Here is a 20,468-nt window from a genome sequence, read left to right as displayed (position 1 = left end):
CAGAGTGACAGCAATACGTACTTCACTTGACTGTCTCTCCTATCTAGTGATAGGGAAAGTCCACCGCTTGGTACTGGGGACGCTCAATCCAAGCGGCTCCCTAAGAGTAAGGTAGGGTGAAATAGACTATCTAGACTTACACCCACCTTCAGTGTGCATCACACATTTCAAATTGCTAATCATGTGTATATTTGTATATTAATTCTCACTGTATATATGGAACACTACCCTTCACCAAATAAATATTTTTGTTACACTGCAACTTCTAGTGTTGAGTCCACCACTTATTCTACCCTCATACAATACTGAACTAATTAGCAGCCAGAACGGCAAATTCTAATGCTAAGTTTACACGAGGCGATTAATGGCCCGATCGTACGATTAACTATGTCGGAGTAACAATTTTTTTTTTTATAACGATCAGCGTTTAGACGGTCCGATATATCGTATGGAAAAATCTTTTGCGATCGTTTTGCGATCGCGCGCCCGCAGCCCGGCCCGTAACGTATCCTCTTGCCCGCGGCGGTGGGGGCGATCGGAGCGGCGGCGGCGACCGGGTGGGTGGGGGGTGGCCATCGGAGCGTCGGCGGGGTTGGCGATCGGGGCAGCGGGGGTGGCGATCAGAGCGGCGGCAGCGGCGGGGGTGGCGGCCGTACTATCGCGCGATGACTGTTTACACGGAAAGATCGGCAAATTTTTTGCGATCGATGAACGACGATTTATGAACAGATCAAAATGAACGATTTTTCGATCGTTCGCCGCGTTTACACGTACGATTATCGTTCGAATTCGATCGTTATCGCGAAAATTCGTTTCGTGTAAACGTAGCATTACCTGCCCATGCTCCTGCTTCAGCTCCCGGTTCACTAATTGCTCGATCAACCAATCACCAGCTTTGACGCAAAAGTGCACTACTTTCTAGCGAAGTGAAAATCAGCTGCGAGAATGCAGGGGCATAGGCTCACACAAAGTTCACACGCTGTTTATTATTGTTAAACAATGGCCTTTGTTGCAGGTATACACTGTAAATACTGCTGCCGTTATTCACTTCAAAATAATTGGCCTATTCTCTACAGCTGCAGTTCGGTGAACAGTGGGCATAGAAAATAGGCTGTGCTCACAGTGTAAAGTACAACTCCAGGCTGTATTTCCCGCTGGGACAATGGTAAACTAGAGTGCGGGCACACCTGAATGTGCCTGCCTCCCAATTAAAATCATACTGCCAACGTCCAATGTTCATACACTGTGTGAACATGGCCTTAGGCTATGTTTCCACATAGTATTTATGCTCACTATTTTGCAATCAAAACCAGGAGTAGATTAAAAAGGCTATGTTCACACACTGCTGAAATTGAGTGAATGGCTGTTATTTAATGGCAAATAATTAGTTATTTTAAAACAATGGCCGTTGTTTTCAAATAACAGCAATTATTTGCCATTAAATAATGGCCATTCACTTTCTGTGTTTTCAATCCACTCCTGGTTTTGATTGCAAAATAGTGAGCAAAAATACTTTGTAAGAACACAGCCTTAATTTGAAATCTGTCAGCTATAACTCATATTCCAAATTGCAAAAACTATTAGATAGCTGTTAGAACAAGCAGGCACATTACAATTTATATATATGAAAGGTACCAGGTGTCTTGCTTGCCTAACAGCTATCTAAGGGTGCGTTTACACAGAGAGATTTATCTGACAGATTCTGAAGCCAAAGCCAGGAATGGATTTCAGAAGAGGAGAAATCTCAGTCTTTTCTTTATGATCTGTTTCCTGTTTATAGTCTGTTCCTGGCTTTGGCTTAAAAAAATCTGTAAAATAAATCTCTCTGTGTAAACGCACCCTAACAATCTCAGTAGTTTGGAACGTGAATTGCAGCTGACAGATTCCCTTTAACCATCACAACTATGAAACCTTGTGTTCCGTGGGCTTGGACCACTATAACATTATTAAATTGGTAGGAAACTTGTGTTTCATAGATTAGATCACAGGAGTCAAACTCAGGCCCTCCAGCTATTACAAAACTACAATTCCCATCATACCTGGACAGCCAAAGCTAAAGATTTGGCTGTCTAGGCATGATGGGAATTGTAGTTTTGTAACAGCTGGAGGGCCACAGTTTGACACCTAAGCTGGTAGATGGTGAGTGAATTTTTTTTTTTTTTTTTTTTTTTTTATGCTGATAATCAAAAACTTTACAGACTAAACAACATTCTCACTTCGATGGTAAGTGTGTGATCACTGAAGATACAACTGCAAGTACACAATTATGTGTGCCTGCAGCCTGCCATACTTCAGTATGCTTTGGACTTCACCTCTATCCTCTGTAGAGGTTAAAAAAAAATTAAACTTCTGCAGAAGCGTAACGCATTACTTAGCTGTCTATCCCAGTTTTGAAACTACCAAAAATCCATTTGTTTGTTTGTTTTTTTTTGCTCTGTTTTGTGTTTCTCTCCTTCCTGGTTTAGCATTTCCCAGAATGCAATGCTTTCCCTCATGTGATCATCACAGCCCCAACCTATTACAGTATCAGTAAAATTAGTGCTGCAGCTGCTTCTGGTCGGACAGAGATGGTGAATCACTCAGGGGATTGAGTCATCCAGCCAAGCCTCCTGGGAGATCACGCCCTGCCCCCTGTCTGCATCATCAGTAAACACACAATGTGAGACAGAGGCATGGAAGCAGGGGCGGAACTACCGCCGTAGCAGCCGTAGCGCTGCTACGGGGCCCCTAACATCAGGGGGCCCGTGGCCTTGGCCCCCCGAAGATGACTGCTTGCAACACCCGGCGGCCGAGCGGGCCTCCCGTGTGTTTAGTGTTCTGACTGACAGCGCGAGAAGCCATAGGCTTCCCGCCCTGTCAATCATTCTTGTGACCGCAAGCAAGCGTTCTGCTTGCGATCACAAGAGTGTCCCACCCGATGAGCAGCTCTTTGATGAAGTCCTGGCAGCGTCATCGATGGACAACACTGGGGGCTATATGGGGGATGCACAATACTGGGGGCTATATGGGGGATGCACAATACTGGGGGCTATATGGGGGGATGCACAATACTGGGGGCTATATGGGGGATGGGAATGCACAACACTGGGGGTTACCTATAGGGGAGATGCACAACACTGGGGGTTACCTATATGCAGGACGGGGATGGACAACACTGGGGGCTACCTATATGCGGGACGGGGATGGACAACACTGGGGGCTACCTATATGTGGGACGGGGATGGACAACACTGGGGGCTACCTATATGCGGGACGGGGATGGACAACACTGGGGGCTACCTATATGCGGGACGGGGATGGACAACACTGGGGGCTACCTATGTGCGGGACGGGGATGGACAACACTGGGGGCTACCTATATGTGGGACGGGGATGGACAACACTGGGGGCTACCTATGTGCGGGACGGGGATGGACAACACTGGGGGCTACCTATATGCGGGACGGGGATGGACAACACTGGGGGCTACCTATATGCGGGACGGGGATGGACAACACTGGGGGCTACTTATATGCGGGACGGGGATGGACAACACTGGGGGCTACCTTTATGGGGAATGTGGGCCATCTAAAAGGGGAACTACACAGAGGGGCCATTTATGAAGGGGACTAGGGGGCATCTACAAGGGGAACTACACTGGGGGGGTTGACACAGAGGGGTCATCTAAGAGGACTACACAGAGAGGACCATATACTGTAGGGCAGGGATAGGGAACCTTGGCTCTCCAGCTATTGCAAAACTACAGCTTTATTTTTGACTGTCCATACATGATGGGAGTTGTAGTTTTGCAGAAGCTGGGGAGCCGAGATTCCCTACCCCTGATATAGGTGATGCACAGAGGGTGTCATCTACTATAAATGGATTACACAGAGAGGGATCTCTACCAGGGCAGTTTCTAGGTCATTTTGACAACAGGGCGAATATTGATAAAGGCGGAAGAAAGGGGGAGGTTACTCGGGCTACTAGGAAGGATATAGTAATAATGCTTACTGCTGTACCCTCCATATAGTAATAATGTCTCCTGCTGTGTGTTTTCCATAGTAAAATGCCTCCACTGCTGTGCCCTGTGCCTATATAGTAATAATGTGCCTGCAGTACCCACCATAGTAATAAAGTTCCCCCCTCTGCCTGCAATAACCCCCCCACACACACTACCCCCACCTAACCCCCTCACACACACACTATCCCACCTGACTCCCCCCCACACACTATCCCACCTGACCCCCCTACACACACTATCCCACCTAACTCCCCCCCCACACACACACTATCCCACCTGACTCCCCCACACACACACTACCCCACCTGACCCCCATACACACACTATCCCACCTGACCTCCCTCCTCACACACATTATCCCACCTGACCCCCCTACACACACTATCCCACCTGACCTCCCCCCCACACACACACACTATCCCACCTGACCCCCCCTACACACACACACTTTCCCACCTGACCCCCCTACACACACACTATCCCACCTGACTCCCCCCCCACACACACTATCCCACCTGACTCCCCCCCCACACACTATCCCACCTGACCCCCCCCACACACACACTATCCCACCTGACCCCCCTACACACACTATCCCACCTGACCCCCCTACACACACACTATCCCACCTGACTCCCCCCCACACACACACTATCCCACCTGACTCCCCCCACACACACTATCCCACCTGACCTCCCCTACACACATTATCCCACCTGACCCCCCTACACACACACACTATCCAACCTGACCCCCCTACACACACTATCCCACCTGACCCCCCCTACACACACTATCCCACCTGACCTCCCCTACACACATTATCCCACCTGACCCCCCTACACACACTATCCCACCTGACTCCCCCCACACACACTATCCCACCTGACCCCCCTACACACACTATCCCACCTGACTCCCCCCCACACACACACTATCCCACCTGACTCCCCCCCCACACACTATCCCACCTGACTCCCCCACACACACACTACCCCACCTGACCCCCCTACACACACTATCCCACCTGACCTCCCTCCTCACACACATTATCCCACCTGACCCCCCTACACACACTATCCCACCTGACCTCCCCCACACACACACACACTATCCCACCTGACCCCCCCTACACACACACACACTATCCCACCTGACCCCCCTACACACACACTATCCCACCTGACTCCCCCCCCCCACACACTATCCCACCTGACTCCCCCCACACACTATCCCACCTGACTCCCCCCCACACACTATCCCACCTGACCCCCCCCACACACACACTATCCCACCTGACCCCCCTACACACACTATCCCACCTGACCCCCCCACACACACACTATCCCACCTGACTCCCCCCCCACACACACTATCCCACCTGACTCCCCCACACACACACTACCCCACCTGACCCCCCTACACACACTATCCCACCTGACCTCCCTCCTCACACACATTATCCCACCTGACCCCCCTACACACACTATCCCACCTGACTCCCCCCACACACACTATCCCACCTGACCCCCCTACACACACTATCCCACCTGACTCCCCCCCACACACACACTATCCCACCTGACTCCCCCCCCCACACACTATCCCACCTGACTCCCCCACACACACACTACCCCACCTGACCCCCCTACACACACTATCCCACCTGACCTCCCTCCTCACACACATTATCCCACCTGACCCCCCTACACACACTATCCCACCTGACCTCCCCCCACACACACACACACTATCCCACCTGACCCCCCCTACACACACACACACTATCCCACCTGACCCCCTACACACACACTATCCCACCTGACTCCCCCCCCCCCCCACACTATCCCACCTGACTCCCCCCACACACTATCCCACCTGACTCCCCCCCACACACTATCCCACCTGACCCCCCCCACACACACACTATCCCACCTGACCCCCCTACACACACTATCCCACCTGACCCCCCCACACACACACTATCCCACCTGACTCCCCCCCCCACACACACTATCCCACCTGACTCCCCCACACACACACTACCCCACCTGACCCCCCTACACACACTATCCCACCTGACCTCCCTCCTCACACACATTATCCCACCTGACCCCCCTACACACACTATCCCACCTGACCTCCCCCCACACACACACACACTATCCCACCTGACCCCCCCTACACACACTATCCCACCTGACCCCCCTACACACACACTATCCCACCTGACTCCCCCCCCCACACACTATCCCACCTGACTCCCCCCCCACACACTATCCCACCTGACTCCCCCCCACACACTATCCCACCTGACCCCCCCCACACACACACTATCCCACCTGACCCCCCTACACACACTATCCCACCTGACCCCCCTACACACACACTATCCCACCTGACTCCCCCCCCACACACACACTATCCCACCTGACTCCCCCCCACACACACTATCCCACCTGACCTCCCCTACACACATTATCCCACCTGACCCCCCTACACACACACACTATCCAACCTGACCCCCCTACACACACTATCCCACCTGACCTCCCCTACACACATTATCCCACCTGAACCCCCTACACACACTATCCCACCTGACCCCCTACACACACTATCCCACCTGTCCCCCCTACACACACTATCCCACCTGACCTCCCCCCCCACACACACACTATCCCACCTGACCCCCCTACACACACACTATCCCACCTGACCTCCCCCCTCACACACACACTATCCCACCTGACCCCCCTACACATACACTATCCCACCTGACCCCCCTACACACATTATCCCACCTGACCCCCCTACACACATTATCCCACCTGTCCCCCCTACACACACTATCCCACCTGACCCCCCTACACACACACACTATCCCACCTGACCCCCCTACACACACTATCCCACCTGACCCCCCTACACACTCTATCCCACCTGACCTCCCCTACACACATTATCCCACCTGACCCCCCTACACACACTATCCCACCTGACCCCCTACGCACACTATCCCACCTGACCCCCTACGCACACTATCCCACCTGTCCCCCCTACACACACTATCCCACCTGACCTGCCCCCCCCACACACACTATCCCACCTGACCCCCCTACACACACACACTATCCCACCTGACCCCCCTACACACACTATCCCACCTGACCTCCCCCCTCACACACACACTATCCCACCTGACCCCCCTACACACACACTATCCCACCTGACCCCCCCTACACACACACTATCCCACCTGACCCCCCTACACACACACTATCCCACCTGACCCCCCTACACACACACTATCCCACCTGACCCCCCTACACACACACTATCCCACCTGACCCCCCCTACACACACACTATCCCACCTTACCTCCCCCCCCCCACACACACACTATCCCACCTGACCCCCCCTACACACACACACACACTATCCCACCTGACCCCCCTACAAACACACTATCCCACCTGACTCCCCCCCCCACACACACTATCCCACCTGACCCCCCTACACACACTATCCCACCTGACTCCCCCCCAAACACTATCCCACCTGACCCCCCTACACACACTATCCCACCTGACCTCCCCCCCCACACACACACTATCCCACCTGACCCCCCTACACACACACACACTATCCCACCTGACCCCCCTACACACACTATCCCACCTGACCTCCCCCCTCACACACACACTATCCCACCTGACCCCCCTACACACATTATCCCACCTGACCCCCCTACACACATTATCCCACCTGTCCCCCCTACACACACTATCCCACCTGACCCCCCCTACACACACACTATCCCACCTGACCCCCCTACACACACTATTCCACCTGACCCCCCTACACACTCTATCCCACCTGACCTCCCCTACACACATTATCCCACCTGACCCCCCTACACACACTATCCCACCTGACCCCCTACGCACACTATCCCACCTGACCCCCTACGCACACTATCCCACCTGTCCCCCCTACACACACTATCCCACCTGACCTCCCCCCCCACACACACACTATCCCACCTGACCCCCCTACACACACACACTATCCCACCTGACCCCCTACACACACTATCCCACCTGACCTCCCCCCTCACACACACACTATCCCACCTGACCCCCCTACACACACACTATCCCACCTGACCCCCCCTACACACACACTATCCCACCTGACCCCCCTACACACACACTATCCCACCTGACCCCCCTACACACACACTATCCCACCTGACCCCCCTACACACACACTATCCCACCTGACCCCCCCTACACACACACTATCCCACCTGACCTCCCCCCCCCCCCACACACACTATCCCACCTGACCCCCCCTACACACACACACACACTATCCCACCTGACCCCCCTACAAACACACTATCCCACCTGACTCCCCCCCCACACACACTATCCCACCTGACCCCCCTACACACACTATCCCACCTGACTCCCCCCCCACACACTATCCCACCTGACCCCCCTACACACACTATCCCACCTGACCTCCCCCCCCACACACACACTATCCCACCTGACCCCCCTACACACACACACTATCCCACCTGACCCACCTACACACACTATCCCACCTGACCTCCCCCCTCACACACACTATCCCACCTGACCCCCATACACACACACTATCCCACCTGACCCCCCTACACACACACTATCCCACCTGACCTCCCCTACACACATTATCCCACCTGTCCCCCCTACACACACTATCCCACCTGACCCCCCTACACACACACACTATCCCACCTGACCCCCCTACACACACACACTATCCCACCTGACCCCCCTACACACACTATTCCACCTGACCTCCCCTACACACATTATCCCACCTGACCCCCCTACACACACTATCCTACCTGACCTCCCCCCTCACACACACACTATCCCACCTGACCCCCCTACACACACACTATCCCACCTGACCCCCCCTACACACACACTATCCCACCTGACCCCCTACACACACACTATCCCACCTGACCCCCCTACACACACACTATCCCACCTGACCCCCCCTACACACACACTATCCCACCTGACCCCCCTACACACACACTATCCCACCTGACCCCCCTACACACACACTATCCCACCTGACCTCCCCCCACACACACACACTATCCCACCTGACCCCCCCTACACACACACACTATCCCACCTGACCCCCCTACACACACTATCCCACCTGACCCCCCTACACACACTATCCCACCTGACTCCCCCCCACACACACTATCCCACCTGACCCCCCTACACACACACTATCTTACCTGACCCCCCTACACACACACTATCCCACCTGACCCCCTACACACACTATCCCACCTGACCCCCTACGCACACTATCCCACCTGTCCCTCCTACACACACTATCCCACCTGACCCCCCTACACACACACACACACACACACACTATCCCACCTGACCCCCCTACACACACTATCCCACCTGACCCCCCTACACACACTATCCCACCTGACCTCCCCTACACACATTATCCCACCTGACCCCCCTACACACACTATCCCACCTAACCCCCTACGCACACTATCCCACCTACACACACTATCCCACCTACACACACTATCCCACCTGACCTCCCCCCCCACACACACTATCCCACCTGACCCCCCTACACACACACTATCCCACCTGACCTCCCCCCTCACACACACACACTATCCCACCTGACCCCCCTACACACACACTATCCCACCTGACCCCCCTACACACACACTATCCCACCTGACCCCCCCCTACACACACACACTATCCCACCTGACCCCCCTACACACACACTATCCCACCTGACCCCCCTACACACACTATCCCACCTGACCCCCCTACACACACACACTATCCCACCTGACCACTCTACACACACACTATCCCACCTGACCCCCCCTACACACACATTATCCCACCTGACCCCCCTACACACACACTATCCCACCTGACCCCCCCTACACACACAGTATCCCACCTGACCCCCCTACACACACACTATCCCACCTGACCCCCCCTACACACACACTATCCCACCTGACCCCCCCCCACACACACACACACTATCCCACCTGACCCACCTACACACACTATCCCACCTGACCCCCCTACACACACTATCCCACCTGACTCCCCCCCCCCCCCACACACACACACACACTACCCCACTTGGCCACCATTCCAACAGACACACTACCCCAACAGCCCGGCCTTAGAAACAGCCCTGGGTCACGTCTGTGCACAAGCCGCTCCACAGTATCAGGAGATAGAGATATACTACAGGGTGGCAGATGTAGCAGAGCTCAACTCCCTGAGACTTGCAGTCCTATGTAACACTACAGATAACACAGTGATATCTCTGAGTACAGATAATGTAGTAGATGTCCCTGCAGTCCTATGTAACACCACAGATAACACAGTGATATATCTGCAGTCCTATGTAACACCACAGATAACACAGTGATAACTCTCTGAGTACAGATAATGTAGTAGCTTTCACCTGCAGTCCTATGTAACCCTACAGATAACACAGTGATAACTCTGAGTACAGATAATGTAGTAGATATCCCTGCAGTCCTATGTAACACCACAGATAACACAGTGATATCCCTCTGAGTACAGATAATGTAGTAGATGTCCCTGCAGTCCTATGTAACACCACAGATAACACAGTGATATATCTGCAGTCCTATGTAACACCACAGATAACACAGTGATAACTCTCTGAGTACAGATAATGTAGTAGATGTCTCCTGCAGTCCTATGTAACACCACAGATAACACAGTGATAACTCTGAGTACAGATAATGTAATAGATGTGGCCTTCAGTCCTATGTAACACCACAGTGATATCTATGAGTACAGATAATGTAGTAGCTGTCCCCTGCAGTCCTATGTAACAGCACAGATAACACAGTGATATCTCTCTGGGTATAGTATAGAAAATGGGAACAGGAGCAAAGTATTGGGGACACCCTGCACTACCCCCATAGTAAGAGTCCTCCTGCACTGCCTCAACACGAGAAAACAAAACAAAAACAAACCAATATACTCACCTAATCCTGGCCCTGGTCTTCCTCTCTTCTCTTCTCTCCTCTCCAGCCTGCCAGCTGCCGCACGGATCCTCTAGCAGGCCCGATGACGTCATCACTGGCCTGCTGGAGGATCTGTCTCACAGAGATGCTGTGAGATCCGCGCAGGGGGAGAGGGGGCTGGCGCCGGCAGCTTGCAGGTGATCATCAGTGAGGTCTGTAGGGGAGGGGGCGCCGGCAGCTTGCAGGAGATCATCAGTGAGGTCCGGAGGGGAGACGGAGGGAGTGCCAATCACTTGGTCAGGGCAGGAGCTGGGCGGTGTCGGGCGCCGCTGGGCGCCCCCTTAGCTGTCAGCGCCCCGTGCGGTGGCCCGGCCCGCCCGGTCCTAGAAACGGCCCTGATCTCTACTATAGTAGATGCACATGGGGCCATCTATATGGAGGACTGAACAAGGGGCAATCTATAAGCTGTCTACACAGAGCCTAATTTGTCTGTCTGGCAGATTCTGTGGATCCGTGGCTCGGAGAAGTTCTTATAATGGCCCAGGACAGATGGAGAAGAAAATGAAAAGGAAACAACTCTAATGAGAGAAGGCGTCCCCTGTGAGTCACTTAATATAACTGCAGTGTAATTTATATGGTGTATAGAACCTGTGTAGAGCTGGGTGTGTTGATGGCATAGTGGTTGGTCGAGGAGGGGGGGGCCCCAATCAAAAGTTTGCTATGGGGCCCAGCCATTTCTAGTTACGCCCCTGCATGGAAGATTTGTCTCCTAAGGGGGGATAGCAGAAGAAGCAGGAGACAATGTGAATTGGCACAGAGGCCACTTTTTTTTTCACTTCCTGGATTTCTATCAGCTACCAGTGTGGCAGAACCGTACAGATACAGTAATACATTGTATAGACACATATATTTAACTTTTCATGTACTTTTAATAGAAAACAAGTTTTTCTTAAACTGAGTTTCCCTTTAACCCATAGCTGCACCAGGACGTTATTGAACGTCCTCGTGCCGCTATGGGAGTTCAGAGGGGGGTCGCGCGGCGACCACCCTCTGAACTGCCGCGATCCCGGGTGCCGCGAGTAGCCCGGGCTCGCGGCTATTAGCGGGCACGGTCCGATCGCCGTGCCCGCTAATTAAGTACTTAGAAGCAGCTGTCAAAGTTGACAGCTGCTTCTAAATACTTGCTGTTATACATGCCTGGTGGTCTAGTGGGGGGATACTAGAAGCCCCAGGGGGGCTTCTAGTATATGTGTAAAGTAAAAGAAAAATGTATTTTTAATAACACAAAATCCCCTCCCCTAATAAAAGTCTGAATCACCCCCCTTTCCCCATTTTATAAATAAAAATAAATAAATAAATTAATAAACAAACATGTTTGCTATCGCCGCGTGCGTAATCGCCTGAACTATTAATTAATCATATTCCTGATCTCACACGGTAAACGGCGTCAGCACAAAAAAATCCCAAAGTGCAAAATTGCGCATTTTTGGTCGCATCAAATCCAGAATAATTGTAATAAAAAGCGATCAAAAAGTCATATATGCGCAATCAAGGTACCGATAGAAAGATCATATCATGGCGCAAAAAATGACACCTCACACAGACCCATAGACCAAAGGATAAAAGCGCTATAACCCTGGGAATGGAGCGATTTTAAGGAACATATATTTTCTTTAAAAGGTTTTAATTTTTTACAAGCCATCAAATCAAATATAAGTTATACATGTTACATATCGTTGTAATCGTAACAACTTAAGGAACATATATAACGAGTCAGTTTTACCCCAGGGCGAACATAGTAAAAACAACCACCCCCCAAATAAAAAAAAAACATTTTTTTTTTTCAATTTCACCACACATATAATTTTTTTCTGGTTTCCCGGCACATTTTAGGCAAAAATTACATCTGCCTTAGCAAAGTACAATTAGTTGCGCAAAAAATAAGGGCTCATTTGGGTCTCTAGGTGGAAAAATGCAGGCGCTATGGCCTTATATACACGAGGAGGGAAAAAGGAAAACGCAAAAATGAAAACTGGCTGTGTCCCCTAAGGGTTAAAAGAGATTATCTGATAAAGAAAACAGTATCTAAATCGTTGCAAGTACATATAAAATAACAAAGAAGCTATGCTTTCTTTTCCACATGAAGATAGGAAGCTCAGTAGAGTGACATCACTCTGGACCTTAGGCCTAGTTTACACATATTCAGCGATCCGGCGGCATTTTCCTCCGGTGCAGGAAAGAAGCACCAGAGGGAACCGCATCTCTGAACTAATCCCATTGTTTTCAATGGGACTGTTCGGAAGATGCGTTGTCACATTAGTGCCGCAGGACTGCCAGACTGACCGTACGGGAGAATGCAGCTTGCAGCAATCTGATGTGCGGCCAGCTAGGCTATCCAGCACTGCATCCATTTAAGTCTATGGAGCGCCGGAGGCATGCCGTGTACAGACGCATGCATTATGCATCCTCCGGCGCTCCATAGAGATGTCCCTGCCCCCGCCCCCCTCATTAACCCTTGTGACCCTGGCTCTGTACAGGTGCAGCACTCTATAGGACAGGGATAGGGAACCTTGCCTCTCCAGCTGTTGCAAAACTACAACTCTCATCAAGTCTGGGATATCTAGGCATGATGGGAGTTGTAGTTTTACAACAGCTGCCCAAGGTAGAGGGCTCTGGTGTGCTGCTGCCCCCTATATAGATGGTCCCCTGTAATGCCATTGAGGGGAAAACTGATGACAACTAATGAAATAAACTTATGGCAACTGATATAACTGATAGAAACTGATAGCTTAGAAGTTGCTACGGACCATTATAGTAGGGGCTGGTGCTACTGGCCGGAGCACCAACCTAGTTAGAAACTTTCAATTTTAAATCCTGCATTCAGCCAACTGGACTAACGCAATCCTAGGTTCTCCCCTAAACTCCGAACAGCATACATTATATACAGCGCTTGTAACGGTTTATCTGCTGCAGCCATATGGATACATCACACGGAGGAATAGAGGGATCTCTACTTTTAGAATATATTTACAGCCAAGCAACTATATTTATGGTCAGAAAAATAGTTATCAGCCAATTGGGCATTTAGCCGACACTATTTCATACATACCATTATAATTCCTTTTTAATAGGCCTACAAGACCAAGTTCACATAAGTCCAAGAAATTTAGCTGGCATCTGGTGTGGTTGTGCGAAATTGTGCATCTTGCACAACCATGCAAGGGCAACTATGCCTGATGGTCCTTAGGTCTAGCGACATGCCCTATTTTAGTTTATGGAGCACTGGATGCAAGACATCAGCTTTTTGCATCATGCATTCCCATCTGGGACAGTCCAAGATCTCCAGATATATGTGTACTCATCCTTACGGCCATTTTACACCAGCTGGTTATTGGCAAATGGCTGCGCCTTTTGTCGATAACCAGCATTAGCAGGATTTATAGTACACCTTATAGTCTTATAATCCTACTGAAAATATTACAAGAATTCTGATATAGTGTTTAACATACAAACATAATAATTGTATTTAAACTGTGACTTTATTTCTGCAGTTTGTCATGTAAATGTATCATGGAATGAACATTATAGTACAGTAACTGTGTTACTTGATTCTTTTGGAGCTTGATACTACACCAGTTTTTTAAAACCATTTAATATTATTATTTATCCTTTTAGTATGTAAATTGTACTTCTAAAATATTTCTTATATATTCACATATCTGTTAATGTTATCTCCAGATCTGTCAATATATCTGTCTTAAGATATCTATCTATACACACACAGCACTTTCTAAGTAAAGCTTCTCAGGTTCTATATCCAGGAATAGCCATGTGTAAGTGTAAGCTCTATACAGACTTAAGGGGGAGGGAGACCCCCCTCTAAATATGGTCAGTACTCAGACCCCCAGCTCAGACCCTCACAAGGCTGGCCAGGCCTGGCTTCTCTCCAAATATGGAACTAAACGAGTGTGGGATTCCCTGATCCCCACTACAGGGGCTACCAATATAAATACATGGCTGTGAACAGCACTTCCCAGCTCACAGCTACACCTACGCCCTCGCTGCTGCAGCACGGTAAGTCCCATACAGCAACAGCCATCCTATAGAAAGTACTGCAGAACATCACCAACTTATCATGAAGGAGAGGGTTCCTTTAATACCGCTATCAGCATATTAAGAATTCCCTTATTAATAATGTATTTCCTAACTTCCCAATCTCAGTAGCTTCAAACCTTGTAGCCAAAATCTCAAGTGTATCCTAAAAAGAGAAAAATACATATAATATTTTATTTATTATTATTTTTTTTGCTTAAAGGGTTTTTTTTTATCAAAATTGCCCTGTATGAACAAGGTGTCTTGGTCATACATTTTCTATAATAATCTAGATAAATGACTACAACTCCACCTAGTTTCCTTACAGAACTAAAAATAACTAGAGCATCCTCCTTGCAGGCTTGTTTTAATTTCTGTATGCCAAGCCACACAAAAGGAATAGACAATCACAATCTCAGAAAAACAATCTATTTCCCCCAAACTAACAAGTTTTATTTTAGCCACACTTAAAAAAATTCTATTCTAGTAGGTAAGAAATAAATAGGTCACACAAATATCGAAACCGCCAGTTTCCTTTAATTCACTGATCCAACCCTATTACAAATGTAACAGTTGTTATAATGTTCATGAACCTTACCCACCTTAAACCCCTGTAAAATGTTAATGCTTGGCAAGAGCTTTCTACGGCATGGAGTTAATTATATCCAGCTCTTGCCAAGTACTAACTTGACAACTTCTTAAGAAAGACAGCTGACATATGAGAGAAAGGAACAACTGGGCTTCCTCAGCAGATGGGCCAGGAGGAAGGACAGGTGCAGCAGCTAGGCGAGATCGAAGTACTGTGTGAAAGCCTCTGCTATTACTTAAGTGTATTCTCTTTCTTTGCCCCCCAATAGCTCCCCTCCAGACTCTAACATGTGTGACGACGAAGAGACCACCGCCTTGGTGTGCGACAACGGCTCAGGGCTGGTGAAAGCTGGCTTTGCTGGAGACGATGCTCCTCGTGCTGTGTTCCCCTCCATTGTTGGACGTCCCCGTCACCAGGTAATATCTTTACACCTTTTCATTAATCTCACTTGCTAATTGCAGCACAACGGCATAACATAGAGCAAGCGGCGGCCATGGTTCTCATAGTGGGTCCCATTCTATATGATTCAGGTAGAAACTGTGTAGGACTCCTTGCCCCAGGGAACTACATTGTTAAATACAGGGATAGGGATATTGACCTGAGGGTGGTGGAGAAGGAGGCAAGGAGGATAAGCACCACACCATTCTACCCTGGTGGGCAAAACTAGATACCACTGATGCACAATAATATATTAGTAATGTCTTGGTGCCTTTACACAGAGATTTATCTGACAGATTTTTGAAGCAAAGCCAGTGACAGAACAGGGGACAGGTTATAAAGAAAGACTGAGATTTCTCCTCTTTTTAAATCCATTCCTGGCTTAGGCTTCAAAAATCTGTCAGATAATACACTCTAATACAGATACACAGCTACAATTTGAATAAGTAAAAATAAAATATTCTAGTTCAGCTGTAGCTCATTTCAATTATTATATTTCTCCCTGCAGCAGCCATTAGTTTGTGGACATTTACATTCACCATTCAAATTGCCATCTATTGGTAACATAATAGCCCAGATTTACTAACTTTTCTGCACCAGAAAAGCGTCACACTGGACATTTCTCCACATTTATTATGATTTATAGACACTTAAGAGATATTTTCTGTCGTGTCTGAAAAGGGGCTTGACCTAAGGTGCCACATTGTGTGGAAAAATTTGGCACATTTATAGCAAACTAATAGTTGGTGTGAACTAATAGTAGACAGTCTTCTGATGTGACAGATTTATCAAACAGCATGCACCACTTTCATAAATCTGGCACATTTGAAGATTGTCCACTCTGTACATAGTTGTAGTTAATCCATCTTGATTTCCTAACAGTTAGCATTCTGTGGTATTACAATACTCTTACTTCCCTTTGTCTAAAGCAGGCATGGGGAACATCCGGCCCTCCAGCTGTTGCAAAACTACAATTCCCACCATGCCTGGGCAGCCGAAGCTTTAGCTTCAGCTGCAAAGGCATGATGGGAATTGTTGTTTAGAAACAGCTGAAGGGCCAGAGGTTCCCCATGCCTGGTCTAAAGGATGCTCAGTGTGGAAAAATACCTTTTATTTTTCCCTTGATGATAGGAAACAATGCCTCAGGACTGGAGTTGAAAACATTGGGGGAGATTTATCAAACAGTTGTAAAGTAGAATTGTCTTAGTTGCCCGTAGCAACCAATCAGATTCCACCTTTCATTCCTCACAAAATCTTTGGAAAATTAAAGGGGGAATCTGATTGGTTGCTAGGGGCAACTAAGACAATTTTACTTTGCACCAGTTTGATAAATCTTTTTGTCCCTAAAAAGTAATTATCCAGTGCTACAAAAACATGGCCACTTTCTTCCAACTGCAAAACCTACACCCAAACTAAAGACAAGAGTGGTGCAGTCTCTGGAAGAAAGTGGCCATGTTTTTGTAGCGCTGGATAAGCCCTTTAATAAATGTTCTGACAGACCTCTGTAGAACAGAACTGTGGAATAGATTATGGGCAAAACTCTATTCAACCACCAGTTTTGTGTTATGTTTAAGTGCAAAGCTGTATATATAAATTGCTATAATTTCGGAAAGGGTTTGAGACATTAGACTGATTTGCTGTACTTCACAACATATTTTCTTAAAATACACTCTTTTAGCTAGTATATATTTTATGTTTCCATATATTTGTATTCCATATATCATTTATCAAAATTTTTTTTTTAAAGCGCCCTTAATTCCAGAGCGTGTATAATTTTCTTCTAAAAAATACATTTTCCCCTTTCCAGGGTGTCATGGTTGGTATGGGTCAAAAAGATTCCTACGTTGGGGATGAGGCTCAGAGCAAGAGAGGTATCCTGACCCTTAAATACCCAATTGAACATGGTATCATCACCAACTGGGATGACATGGAGAAGATCTGGCACCACACCTTCTACAATGAACTGCGTGTAGCCCCAGAGGAACACCCCACCCTGCTCACTGAGGCTCCCCTGAACCCCAAAGCCAACCGTGAGAAGATGACACAGATCATGTTTGAGACCTTTAACGTCCCTGCAATGTATGTTGCCATCCAGGCTGTGCTCTCTCTGTATGCCTCTGGTCGTACCACAGGTGAGATCCATCATATGAACTTAATATAGCATTAGACCACCAAGCACAGTTGTATGCCATTCTAAGTACATAGTTGTGTAATAACTGTCATTTTTCAATATCTCTATAGGTATTGTGCTTGACTCTGGAGATGGTGTCACCCACAACGTGCCAATCTATGAAGGTTATGCCCTGCCCCATGCCATCCAGCGTCTGGACCTGGCTGGTCGTGACCTGACTGACTACCTCATGAAGATCTTGACTGAGAGAGGCTACTCTTTTGTCACAACTGGTAAAAACTTCTTACTTAGAAGAAAGGCAATACCTTAAGTATTGTACAATATTTGAAAAAAAAAAATATATATATATATATATATTCATAAGTATTATATAGATACCTTTATTTCTGGTGTTTGCTATTTTACATTGTACTGACACCATCTTTCTTCATATAGCTGAGCGTGAAATTGTTCGTGATATCAAGGAAAAGCTGGCATACGTAGCTCTGGACTTTGAGAATGAGATGGCAACAGCTGCCTCCTCTTCCTCTCTGGAGAAGAGCTATGAACTTCCAGACGGACAGGTTATTACCATTGGAAATGAAAGGTTCCGTTGCCCAGAAACCCTCTTCCAGCCATCCTTCATTGGTAAGAGGACAGCTATGTTCACCACATTTGCACCCATTTAAGTGTTATTTTGTTATAATAGTCTTTAATCTCACCCTATATGTTGTCATCCACAATAGGCATGGAATCTGCAGGTATCCATGAGACCACCTACAACTCCATCATGAAGTGTGACATTGACATCCGCAAGGACCTTTATGCCAACAATGTGCTCTCTGGTGGTACCACCATGTACCCTGGTATTGCTGACCGTATGCAGAAGGAAATCACAGCCCTGGCACCCAGCACCATGAAGATCAAGGTAGATATTAGCTATATTATATATAATCTATATATACACCACAGAACACATACATATACTGATATACAATATGCACATAAATATGCAAAGGCCTGAATGGAGTAGCTTATAGTACTTTAGCATTTGGGGTGATAAACCAACTTTTCTAGTCACGAAGGAAAAAAACAGTTCAAGCATATAAAGTAGCACCTCTCTTTAGTGAGTGATCTTTTGTACTGGTACCCAGATGACTCAAACACTTACACAATGCATTTCTATTCCAACAATGAATCTTTGGTAATTCTTCCCACAGATCATTGCCCCACCTGAGCGTAAATACTCTGTCTGGATCGGAGGCTCCATCCTGGCTTCCCTCTCCACCTTCCAACAGATGTGGATCAGCAAACAGGAATACGATGAGGCTGGTCCTTCCATTGTGCACAGAAAGTGCTTCTAAGCTGACTACCCCTTGCCCCCTTGGTACACTTACAATTACAGAGATTTTCTCCTATTCATACAAACAATAAACTCACCTTTTGAATAAAGATTTGTGTCTTACTGATACAAATGTCAGAGAGTGTGTGTGTGTGTGTGTGTGTGTGAGAGTGTGAGTGAGAGTGAGAGTGAGAAAAATGAATTCCAGGCCTTATATTGCAAACTCACAACTCAATATTCACTGTCATTTGGATATAATCGACTGCCAGGCACCTCTGATCCACTCAGTCTGCTGAACCTATACCTATGGGTAACAGATTGGGCAGCAGCAAAGGTGTAATTAGAATTTATTGAGCCTCACACCAAAATGAGATGGGCCCCATCACCTATTGACAGAAAACTGAAATTGCAGCAATTATTGAAGGTATGGATGACATCACCATGTATTCGAGAACAGGAATTTGTATCAGTAGAGTACGATTTTTTTTTTTTTATCCCGACACCCTCTGCACTGGGAATACTCTTTGTAAGGTCTTTGTCAACATAAGCATTACAGATATAAATCGGGTGGTATTTCAGACTTTTGTGCAGAGGTCATTTTGTTCCCATTTGGTGCATGCACAGTTGCCTGTGTGCAGTACTGGATACCAGTCCGTACATATATATGGCAGTAGTGGATTATAATGAAAAAACTGAAGGGGCAAGAAGGTTTTTCCTTTTTCTTTTTTTTTGTGGATTATAATAGGTCCTTGTTGAGTGGTAGCCCGGGGCCCTGAGCTCCTGGGGGGCCCATGGTCACCCAAACAGACA

The 20,468-nt window shown here is 48.3% G+C and overlaps 1 protein-coding gene across 3 annotated transcripts in view; it reads left to right on the top strand.

Moving 5' to 3' along the window:
• LOC138788017 (actin, alpha cardiac muscle 1) overlaps nt 1-19,768 on the top strand; it is a 48,296-nt gene extending 28,528 nt beyond the window's left edge. For 2 of the 3 annotated variants that reach the window (XM_069965444.1, XM_069965446.1), the window contains exons 2-7: nt 16,037-16,184; nt 18,014-18,338; nt 18,448-18,609; nt 18,773-18,964; nt 19,063-19,244; nt 19,537-19,768. In XM_069965444.1, coding sequence (XP_069821545.1) covers nt 16,037-16,184; nt 18,014-18,338; nt 18,448-18,609; nt 18,773-18,964; nt 19,063-19,244; nt 19,537-19,680 — 1,153 coding nt within the window. In that variant the 3' untranslated portion in view covers nt 19,681-19,768. Of the gene's footprint in view, nt 1-15,870; nt 15,953-16,036; nt 16,185-18,013; nt 18,339-18,447; nt 18,610-18,772; nt 18,965-19,062; nt 19,245-19,536 lie in introns of those variants that run through there. The other variant, XM_069965445.1, reaches the window with a different exon arrangement.
• Nucleotides 19,769-20,468: the final 700 nt, after the last annotated feature.

This window comes from Dendropsophus ebraccatus, chromosome 4, assembly GCF_027789765.1.
Source record: "Dendropsophus ebraccatus isolate aDenEbr1 chromosome 4, aDenEbr1.pat, whole genome shotgun sequence".
Taxonomy (NCBI): domain Eukaryota; kingdom Metazoa; phylum Chordata; class Amphibia; order Anura; family Hylidae; genus Dendropsophus; species Dendropsophus ebraccatus.
This window is presented reverse-complemented; position numbering and strand designations above follow the sequence as displayed.